Source organism: Gracilinanus agilis, chromosome 2 (assembly GCF_016433145.1).
Source record: "Gracilinanus agilis isolate LMUSP501 chromosome 2, AgileGrace, whole genome shotgun sequence".
NCBI lineage: Eukaryota > Metazoa > Chordata > Mammalia > Didelphimorphia > Didelphidae > Gracilinanus > Gracilinanus agilis.
In genome coordinates, this window is record NC_058131.1 from 61,278,611 (window position 1) to 61,290,654 (window position 12,044).

The 12,044-nt window shown below is 36.3% G+C and overlaps 1 protein-coding gene across 2 annotated transcripts in view; it reads right to left on the reverse strand.

Annotated features, from left to right (window-relative positions):
- The window catches only part of NFATC3 (nuclear factor of activated T cells 3), a 182,840-nt gene that overhangs the window by 54,378 nt on the left and 116,418 nt on the right, over positions 1-12,044 (reverse strand). For both annotated transcript variants that reach the window (XM_044663206.1, XM_044663207.1), the window contains exons 6-8: positions 11,900-12,040; positions 10,055-10,110; positions 7,098-7,224 (exon numbers count right to left, since the gene is read on the reverse strand). In XM_044663206.1, the coding sequence (XP_044519141.1) occupies positions 7,098-7,224; positions 10,055-10,110; positions 11,900-12,040 (324 nt within the window). The remainder of the gene's footprint in view (positions 1-7,097; positions 7,225-10,054; positions 10,111-11,899; positions 12,041-12,044) is intronic.

Consider the following 12,044-nt stretch of genomic DNA (forward strand, 5'->3'; position numbering starts at 1 on the left):
TAGCCGATGCGCATTTCCACTGGTTTTTACATGTGTCATCGATCAAGACCTATTTCCATATTGTTGATAGTTGTACTGGGGTGGTTGTTTCCAGTCTACATCCCAAATCATGTCCACATCAACCCATGTGTTCAAGCAACTGTTTTTCTTCTGTGTTTCTGCTCCCACAGTTCTTTCTCATAAATCCCTCAGAATTGTCCTGGATCTTTGCATTGCTGCTAGTACAGAAATCCATTACATTCAATTGTACCGCAGTGTATCCGTCTCTGTGTACAATGTTCTTCTGGTTCTGCTCCTTTCACTCTGCATCAATTCCTGGAGGTCATTCCAGTTCACATGGAATTCCTCCAGTTAGTTATGGAAGTCATAATTTTTTCAGGCTTCTAGGGACAGTTTTTTCAATTGCTTTGACAAAATTGAATAACTTAACCCTCTAGTTTAACTTATAATCGTTGTCCTGAGTCTCTAACTATGGGTTCTGCAGATCTGTGACTAGGTAAAGAAACTCACTGCCTAGGGTCTCTCATAAAATCAGTTCTGGATAATAGAGTTCAGAATTGGACAGAGGTTATGGGAATAATAACGAAGTATCTGGCAGGGCGGGGTTCAGAGATATAACAGCCATTTTATCTATTTGGTTTGCTAGCTCAAGACTGGAAAAGGCTTGTTTCCAAAATAAACTCATTTGCCAGATATCATAAAGTAAAGCCTAACCAAAATATCTAAGCACTGAAGAAAAGAAAAAGAATCCTCTTGCAAAAGAAATGTTTACCTTTCCAGGAGAGTTCAGTAATTAAAAAGTATATGGGAGGGTAGAGGGTGGGAAGGAAGAGGGGCACGCTCGATGGCAGCTAGATGGCTCAGTGGAGGGGGGTGGGGGAGAGAGAGAGAGAGAGAGAGAGAGAGAGAGAGAGAGAGAGAGAGAGAGAGAGAGAGAGAAGTAAAGGCTTTTTGTGGTTTAAAAAAATCCATACATATATATATATATATACACATATACACACACACACACATATATAAAAATAAATAAAAAACAACTCTAACATAAGCTTGACTACTTTTCCCTGCTTTCTCTTTATTTCTTCCTCACAGGAAAAGCCTGATTTTAAAAAATCTCTTTAAAAATTATTTTCTTGATACTTTTTAAAAACACCATGCACGGGGGCAGCTGGGTAGCTCAATGGATTGAGAGCCAGGCCTAGAGACGGGAGGTCCTAGGTTCAAATCTGGCCTCAGACACTTCCCAGCTGTGTGACCCTGGGCAAGTCACTTGACCCCCCCATTGCCTACCCTTACCACTCTTCTGCCTTGGAGCCAATACACAGTATTGACTCCAAAACAGAAGGTAAAGGCTTAAAATAAACAAACAAATAAATAAAAACACCATGCTCACTTTCTGATATGCTACCCAACCCCTAGGATACCCCTTAGTTATAACAAAGGTAAAAATCAGAAAATATAAGCAAAACAGTATATACAAAAATTCTGCCTCTCCATCTAACCTACCACTTCTTCATCAAGAGGGAAAAAAGTATGTTTCATCATCAGTTACCTGGAACTAAACTGGACTTTGAGTATAAACTGAATTATGATGTCTTTTAATTTATATTATAGTCTTTAATATATACTATTCTCCTAGTTCTGCATCAATTCATACTAAACTCATGTTTCTTTGAATTCCTTTTATCATTTCTTACTACACGATAATGTTCTATTACACTAATGTGCCATATCAATTCAGTTATATCTCTATTCAGTTTAGTAAGGCTTTGGCTTCTGAGCAAGCAAGATCCAGGGAGGCTAGACCTTGGGAAGTAGAGATCAAGATGGGGAACCACGTTGAGATCAAAGAGGGCCAAATACACCCAAAAATGCAGCAGGAAGTAGAGCCTGGCTTTGTCACAAAGCTCTAGTTTATATACTAAAGTTGGAGAAATGAGCAAATCAAGCCAGTATAAAAAATTACTGCAAATTTAATAACTACAAGAGACTTGAAAAACTAGATTTTCCACAAAACCTATTTATAAATATGTGGAAGAAATGGAGAAAATTTAAAAATGAAATAAAAGCTATAGAGGAAAGAATTAGAATGATAATAACTAGCTCAGAAGAGAAAGAAACAAAACAGACCAAACAGAGATCAGTGAGACTATGATATAGCAACAAATATTATAAAAATAAAAAAATTAGAAAAAAATAGAAGAAAATATAGCACTTGACATAAAAAACAACTGACCTGGAAAACATGATATTTAAAAATATTCTAGATGCTACATATTCAGAAGTCATAATTAATATTGCTTAGATCTTTCAGAAGCAGAGGGCAAGAAAAAGATAGAAACAATCAATTACCTCTCAGAAGGAAGCCCAAAATGAAGTTTCACGAATGTCACAGTAAAAATCCAGAATTCTTATCAAAGAAAAAATATGGCAAGCATTCAGAAAGTAGTACCAAGGTAACTACAATTGGGATCATATAAGACCTGGGAAATTTTACCAGATAATATTCCAAAATAGCAAAAAGTCACAGGAAAAAAACAGGAATAACATGCCAGGCAAAGTTGAGTGTATTCCTAAAGGGGAAAAGACAGACTTGTAATGGAACAAAAGGACTTTTAACCATCTTGAATGAAAAAGAAGTAAAGCTGATTAGGAAACTTTGAAGTACAAATATAAGAGTGCAGAGAAACTTAAAAAGACAAATTTCTTTGTGCTATTGGAAGAAACTATATGCTGATGTAGTACTAACATTCTAATAGGAGAAGAAGCAAGTGTCTCTAGAATACTAATATCTTCAAAGGGCATTGAGAGAGTTAAATAAGAAAAGTAGAGGTACCGAGAGTGAATTGGTTCTGTTCTGAGGGCCTGAAGAAGGCTGGGTATAAAAGAAGGAACAACACACTAGTATAGAAAGGAGGAATAAAGTGGCAGGACTTGTTATTTCTTCTAATTGGGGTATGTGTGGGATAAAGGGGCTGGGGCACGGCACTCCATCTCTAAAAGGTTTGCCATCACTGCTCTAAACTATTATAAAGCAAAGCAAGTTTCCAAGAAACCTATAAAGGACTCATGATGAAAAATGCTACCCGCAGCCAAAGAAATTGTTGGAGTATGAATGTAGATCAAAACATGACATCTTCCACTTTATTTCCTTTATGAGAACTTTTTTGTATTGTATTTGTGATGTATTCTGTGATGGCATGAGCAATATGGAAATATGTACTGCATGAAAGCACTGGTGTAACCTATATCAGACTATTTACTGCCTTGGGAAAGGCAGGAGATGGAGGGAGAGAATCTGAATCATAAAACTATCAAAAATTGTCCCTACATTTAATGGGGGTGGGGTGGGTGGCATTTAAAGCAATTAGCCAAGTATATCTCCAGGACCAATGAAGAAACGTGCTATCCACTTCCTGACAGATAATAGACACAAGGTGAAAGGACATTCTTGGACATGGCATCACTTTTGTGAATTCATTTTGCTTGACTATGCTTATTATGAGGAATTTCTTTTTCTTTCTCTAAGTCTATTGGGGGTGAAGAGGGGCAGGGGGTCAGAGAGAACAACTTAGCAACAATGATGCCAAAAAGAGCCATTATAACATTTTTTTAAGAGGGGGCAGCTGAGTGGCTCAATGGATTAGTCAGGCCTAGACACATGAGGTCCTGGGTTTAAATCTGGCCTCTGACACTTCCTAGCTATATGACCCTAGGCAAGTTATTTATCCCCCACTGCCTAACCTTAATGCTCTTCTCCTTGGGACTAATATTTAATATTGATCCTGAAATGTAAGGTATGGGTTAAAAAATGTAAAGAAGAAAACAGAAAGAAAATTAAAAGGAAGCACGGAGAAGTAGACCATATTTCAAAGTTTAAATAAATTATAAAGTTATAATAATATATGAAATTAAAATAAATTCTATGCATTTTTCAAAAGAAGTGGTATGAAATGGAGACTCAGTTTCATAGAGAATCCTCATGTCTGTCTATACAAAATGTTTTTGTGTGTGTGTGTGTTTAAGTTCCAAATTAAAAAAAGAAATTTAAGTATGCCTTTGACTATTTTGATATACACAAGATCTTTCAATCTTTTACTTTCATGGTAGACAAAGTTCAGTAATGGCATCACTGCAAAAAGCTTGGTAACATTTCTTAATTCCGAAGTGTCTGAGTTAATTGATTTTCTGTTAATAGTGGCACCTATATTTACATCCACTGATACACAATTTTCCTCTAAAGTTTACCCTTATAATTGTTTTTTATATATTTGGTCTGGATCTAGCTCCTAATGAAGAAATTTCTACTATGAGAATAGATGTGAAACTCTTCTGTAATTTATAATTTCAGAGAGTTTCTCAGAGGATATTGAGAGGTTAAATGTCCTATTCAGGGTCAGAAAGGCAGTAGTGTCAGGGGCAGAACTAGTATTTGGGTCTTCCTTACCAGAGGTTAGCTCTGTATCAATCAGCAAACATTTATTAAGTACTTAATTATGTGCCATGCATAATGCTAAATGCTAAAGAAATAAGAAAAAAGTAAAAACAGGACCTGTACTCTAGTAGTTTTCATTCAACTAAGGGAGAATAACTGAGAGGACTAAGAAAGGTCTCATGAAGAAAGTAGTGCTTAAGTTTTATTCTAACTCTCTGCCCATATAAAAGTACACTGGAAACAGGAATGGCTTCGGTTGTCAGGAGTAGGAGGTTAGCTCTGACCTCTACTGGGGATTTTAAATCTGGCATTACCTGTCTCACAAGTCTATTGGGTAAAAAAGTGTTCTGTAAATGTAAAATGACACAAAGGAGCTCTATAAGACTGTGAGCTCCTCAAAGGCAGGGCTTTTTTTCTGCCTTTATATCTTTAGCATTTAAGAAATACTTATCGACTATTACAGCATTCACTCTATTTATAGGTTGGCTCTAGGAACTAGGGGGTCTTAGGTTCAAATCTTGGTTTTGCTATAGACTCTGTTCATCAATTGGGGAATGGCTAAACAAGTATTGGTATATAATTGTGATGGAATACTGTGCTATAAGAATTGACAAGCAGGATGGTTTCAGAAAAACCTGGGAAGGCTTATAAGACCTGATGCAAAGCGAAGTGAGCAGAACCAGGAGATCATGGTATATAGTAACAGCAATATTGTAAAGATCATAAACTGGAAAATACTTAGTTACTCTGATCAAGAAAATGATCCAAGACAATTCCAAAAGTCCCATGATGAAAAATGCTATCCATTGCCAGAGGGAGAAATATTTATTCTGAATTCAAATCTAAGTATATTTTTCTCACTCTTTATTTTTTCTTGCTTTTCTCTTTCTTTTCTTTTTGTGATATGTTTTTATGACTTCACCTGTATATTTGATATCATGTTACTTGCCTGCGGGTGGGAGAAGAACTAAGAGGAGGGGAAAAAAATTAGAAACTCAAAATTTAAATGAAAAGAATTTAAAAATTAAAAAAAAAATTTTAAGGGATTGAAAAAGGCTTCTTGCCAAAAGTGAGAGTTTAGCTGAGAGAAGTTAGGAGGTAGAGACAAGGAGACAAATCCAGGCAGGAAGACATCCAGTAAAAATGTTCAGAGTGGGGATTTGTCTAGTTCGAGGAACAATGAGTAGTCCAGTATCACTAGACTGTAGAGCATGTGGAAGAAAAGAGTAAATAGGAAGGGCTTTAAAAGTCAACCGGAGGGGAGGGGGAGAGGGGGGGCACGGGCAGCTGGGTAGCTCAGCAGATTGAGAGTCAGGCCTAGGGACAGGAGGTCCTAGGTTCAAATCCGGCCTCAGCCATTTCTCAGCTGGGTGACCCTGGGCAAGTCACTTGACCCCCATTGCCTACCCTTACCACTCTTCCACCTAGGAGCCAGTACACAGAAGTTAAGGGTTTTAAAAAAAAAGTCAATCAGTGAAAGAGAAAGGTTCTATAAGGAAGGGGTGAGAGAATACATTCAAATCACAAAAAGGCATGGAGACTATATAGTGATGAGTATGGTCAACAGTTCAGTGTTCATTTTGGCTAAAACATCAAGTACATTAATGGGACTAATATGAAATAAGTTTATAAAGACAGGTTGGAGTAGAAGATATAGTCTGAAATATCAAGCTGAAGAAATTAAAGGGAGCCAATGAATTTTTATATTCCCAAAATAAATTTATTTTTACAAACATTTTCTCTCCTATCCACAGTATCACCTCAAAACTACTTAAATATATTTCTAAAAAACTCTCCCAACAGATACAAAATCCAGCAAAACAAATTCCCACATCGTCTAAAAATCTATGTTTCACTCAGAATTTTAAGTCCATTACCAATATGGTAGGAGTGAAGGTTTTTTGGCCAAGAGAGTGATATAGTTAAGCCTGGGTATCAGGAAGATTCCTTGACTGCTGTATGGAGGATAAATTGGAGAGAGGAGACCAATTAGAATATTATTCCAATCTTATAAATAAGAGATGTTAGGCCAGTGGTAAATATAGAGGAGAAGATTGATTCTGTAGATTTTGCAAATGACTGGATAGGAGAAAAAAGACTGAAATGAGAAAGTAGACTGAAGGATGACTCTGAGGTTACAAACCTGAGTAAACAGAACAACAGTTTTTATCTTCAATTGGAAACAGGGAATGTGGAGAAGAAATGAGTTCAGTTGGATAATAATGAGTTTCATTTTGCTTATTTCAATTTAAGATAAGGACAGAGAAAATCTGTGTTAGAATGTCTAGTGTGCAACAGAAGCAGGTTTGGAGCCTAGGAGAGGAATAAAAATTATAGATACAGATCTGGGAGGCAACTAAATAGATTATAATTCATTTTTGAGTTAATAATATTGCCAAAGGAGAATGTATAGAAATAAGAGAAGATCAGAGATAGTATTCTGACAGTCATGTTAAAGGGGTAAAAAAATAATTACTTATGCAGTAGGTCAGTATTTAGCATCAAATCAATGAATATGGAAGTGAGACAAGAATTTCATTGCTTCTAAGTACTATGTTCTAAAGATGTTGTGCAATTTGCTAAGTCTCTTTTCACTGAATACAAACCAAAAAGCTTTTACCCAAACAGCTTTGTGAAAAACCATTATAATAACTCCTTGTACCTGGTGTGTAAGTAAAACGTTGAGATTGGCTTTTTTTCCTCTTGCCATTACAAAGATAAAACTGCACCTGCACCGCAGCTGTAACTGTTCTGTTATGGTATGGAGGAACTTCAAGGACAATGTTCGCCTAAGTGAAAATTCAAAGATAATATTATACTTACAACTAAAAATGAAGTGCACTTGTTAAATTTAGCACAATGAGACTAAAACATTTTGGATCACTTTGGGCAGTGACTAATAAATATAAATACTACTTATTATACTACTAAAATATACTGCATATGAAAAACTTTGAGCTTTCTATATCAGCCTTCATGTAGCTTTTCCTATAATTTTTTTTGGGGGGAGGGAAGGTAAAAGAGAGAACAATTTTTCTTTTCACAATGATGTTAATTGACCCAGAAGAAAAAAAACAATTATTATATGAAACTTGCCAAGGAAATTTGTATAATGTGTGAATATAACCCTAATTCATTTAATTTAATTTTTTTTAAAGCCCTTAATCTTCTGCCTTAGAATTGATAATAAGTATTGTTTCAAAGCAGAAGAGTAGTAAAGGATAGACAATTGGAGTTTAGTGACTTGTCCAGTCACATAGCTAGGAAGGGTCTAGGGCCAAATTTGAACCCAGAACCTCCTATCTCTAGGCTTGGCTCTCTGGCAGCTACTTACTGCCCCATTTTAATTTACAACTTTTACTTTCTGTCTTAGTAACATCTCTAGGAGAAAAGGGCAAGGACTAGGCAAACAAGAATTAAATGGATTGTCTATAGTCACATAGATAAGTGTCTGAGGCCACATTTGAACCTCCCAACTCCAGGCCTGGATATTTATTCACTGTATCACCTAGCTGCCCCTCCTAATACATTTTAAAATTAGAGTTTCCTCTTTTATTTTCTTCTTCTTTTTTTTTAAAACCCTTACCTCCGACTTGGAGTCAATTCTGTGTATTGGCTCCAAAGCAGAAGAGTGGTAAGGGTAGGCAATGGGGGTCAAGTGACTTGCCCAGGGTCACACAGCTGGGAAGTGTCTGAGGCCAGATTTGAACCTAGGACCTCCTGTCTCTAGGCCTGGTTCTCAATCCACTGAGCTACCCAACTGCCCCCTACTCTTTTAACTTCTGAATCCATGTTTAATCATTTAAATGGGAGCCTGCAATTTGATGACTAATTTACATTTCTTAAAATTTATCAGAAATCTTCTTTTTTAAACTGCTGCCTTCTGTCTTAGAATCAATACTATATATTGGTTCCCAGGCAGAAGAGTGGTAAAGGCCAGGCAAAGGGTGTCAAGTGACTTGCCCAGGGTCACACAGCTGGGAAGTGTCTGAGGCCAGGCTTGAACCTAGGACCTCCCGTCTCTAGGCCTGGCTCTCAGGGATCTTCTAAATGAGAAAATAATGAAATCAATTAAATAATCAATAAACATTTATTAAATGCCTACTATGTGCCAGACAATGTGCTAAGCACCAGGAATATAAAGAGATGAAATATAGTTCCCATCCTCAAGGATCTTACAATTGAATAGGGGAGATAACATGCAAACAAATATATATAGGATTTAAGCTGGGACTTAAAGGAAGCCAGTAGGATGAGTTAAAAGAAAATAATCTAGACAAAGGGACAACCAGAGAAAATGCCCACAACTCATATGATATGACTGTTCATGGAGTAGTCAAGAAAGCCAAGGTCACTAGATCAAAGAGTATGTGGTGGCAAGTGAAAGGTAGGAGGAGGTTTAAATTATAATGGGCTTTGAATGCCAAAGAGAGCATTTGCTCCTGGAGACAAGGAGCCAACGGAGTTTAATGCTGGTAGAGATAATATGGTAGGATCTGTGCTTTAGAAAAATCACTTTCGTGGCTGGATGGACGATGGATTGGGGTGGAGAGATTTAAGGCAGGTAGATCCACCAATTGGCTATTATAATAGTCGAGGCATGAGGTGATGAGGGCTTGCACTAGGGTGGTGGCAGTGCCAGAAGAGAAAGGGGGGGAGGAATTGAGAGATGTTGTGGGGATAAAATCTAAAACCACTGACAACAGATTGGATACAAGGGGTGAGAGATAAGAGAGGAGCCCAGCATGACTATGGGGTTGCAAAGATGGTGTTACCCTCTAAAGTAATCAGGAAGGTAGGAGGGAATAATGTTTTAGGTATAGTTTTGGATATGTTGAGTATAAGATGCCTAGTAGACATCCATCTTGAGATATCTGAAAGGCTGTTAGAGATGTGAGATTGGATGTCTGTATACTTATTTTTACTACTAATTATATAAACATTACAAAATCTTAAAGGAAGAATAGGGAATCTCTATTGTACTGGGGTACTTAGCACATGATGTATAAAGAAATAATAGTCCCACTACATTTGGCCTATGCTCTTCATGCATATGGCTTAAAGCCCAAGGAATAAACCCCTCTCCATTCCTACCTTAAACTCCAAGTTGACTACTGTGGCTATTCCATTCAGAATAGAATTTCTGAAAGGAGGATAAGGTAGCTGAAGTACTATAAACAATAAATAGCCTGAGCAGGTTTTTTTTTTTCAGTCTGTTAGAAGGGAAAGGGGCTTATAAGGCATTTTTCAAAAAACCTCTGGAATGATTTCTTCTAATCTCTTCTCCTAATTCAAACCAGATATTATACTAAAATGAAGTTAATTTTTATTATTTATTTAAAAGCTACTTTCTCTAACTTTCCTCAAATAACTTTTTTTCACTCTTTTTATGAGGTCTAGGCCTACTTCATGTTTAACTCTGTTCCCAAAGCCTACCTAAAACATTCCTTTGTCTATAGTTGGTACCAAATAAATGTTTATTGTTGTTTGATGGGTATTTTAAAATATTTCAGTGATTTCATAGGGGAAAAAAATTCTCTATCTTAAAAGAATAGCACATAATTCAGTTTTCCGATAACCAAGAATACATTCTAAAGGAAAAAAAATTAAATTCCTCACCCCTTGACACTTTTCCCTAATTATTTTTCCTTCTACTTCCCATTGAGGACGTCCATCTGTTGAAAGAAATGATTAAATTTACAAATAATTCAGGTTATAAAGTACATGAAAGCATTCAGTAAGACTATTATTAGAGGTTTAGAAATTAAATTTTGAGCAAGATATAATTATATAGTTACACATCATTTTAATGAATTTTCCCCAAAAATATCAAAATTCTTTGAATAATTTAAGTCATTCATGTCTTAAGCATAAAACATTACATACTTAGATGTGCATTTGATTCTTTTGGATGTACAATATTTTAGGTCATTACAAGATTGCTATCTTAGTGCCATATTAAGTTCCCGGTGGTACCAAAAATTGGCACGTAGATTTCTAAGAGTAGCTTTGAAAAATCTGTAAGATATGCCCAATGAACTACTTTTATGAGTCAGTAAGAAACAAACTATAATAACTAAAGTCACTAACAATTTGAAGATGAATAAAACTATAAATATTTTATCTGGAAGAAAATTGAGGCTATATTTATTTGCAGCCTTAAATTTCACAACAGAATTTTTCTTATTTTCATAAAGTTATATCATTTGGATAATATACTTAATCCAAGGCAAAGTTAATAGATCAGAGGATAACTTTTCCAATCTTGAAACCTTACTAAAGAGCTTTTTATTCACTAGTAACCTATGTGTTTTATTGCTTACACCTGAAATGACAGTCAGGCTAACAGAACTTAAAAGAACAAATTTATTTATTCAGAATTTATTAAAAGCTTACTGCATAACTATTCCTGTGCTAGTTGCTAATAAAAAGCCAAGATGAGTAAGATAGTTTTTCTTCCTTTGAGGAGCTTATAATTTAGCTACGGAGGTAAGATGTACACACAAGTAGCCATTACATAAAATGGAATATTTTAACTGCACTCAAAACGTAAAAACTAATCTTTTATAAAAGCTCCAAATAATGTAAATCAATATTATTTATCCTTTTTTGTTTGCTTTGCATTTTTTCCAATACTTTAAAAAATATGACTTCTTATATCAGGTGGCCAAATTTTATACACTATATCAGTGATTCCCAAAGTGGATGCTGCAGCGATCTGGGGGGGGGGGGGGCGGCAGTGATGGCCACAGGTGCATTTGGGGGAGGTGAATAACTGTAAGGGAGCAGTGATAGTATTTGACAGGGGGCGCTAAGTAATATTTTTTCTGGAAAGGGGGCGGTAGGCCAAAAAAGTTTGGGAACATGCAAAAAACTGTGAAAATGGGAACTGATTATCACACCCACATACTCTTAGTTTAGTTTTTCGACTTTTAAAAAAATTGCTACTTCAAGTTGGACATGGTGGCACATGCTTATAATCCTTGCTATTGGGGAGGCTGAATGAAATTGGTGGATATTTGACCACAGGATTTCTGAGCTATTCTAGAGGTAAAACCAATTAGTGTCCACACTAAGTCCAGCACCAACATGGTGAACCCTTGGGACTGGAATAGTCACCAGGTTGTCTTAAGTACAAGAGAACTTGACCAGGCTGAGGAGCAGTGGGAGTGATCACTGCATTTCTAGCCTTGGGTAAATTCCACATAGGGAGACTGAGTTTCAAAAACTAAAAATAACACCCCCCCCACCCCCACCCCCCCAATGCAACTACTAAGCCTGCCTAGGAATGAAATTTCACTTGCAAAAAGTACAAGGAAAGTTGAGCAAATAGTTTTGGTAGAAATTAATCACTAGTAGATTGACCAAATTTGAAAATCTTGGGAGAAAAAGTGGTTTCAATCTCTTGAAATCACCTCCTCCTCCCTCATCCCCCAAAATCCCTCAGTATAAACTTTCTATTACCTTGGCTTTTTTCAATAAAGATGATTTTGGATTCTGGAAGAAAATTCGATCCAGTCACCACCATTTCATGACCTCCATTTACTGGACAAGTGTTGATACTGTACTTCTCAATCTGAGGAAGTTCTTGAGCAGATCGTTGTGCTAT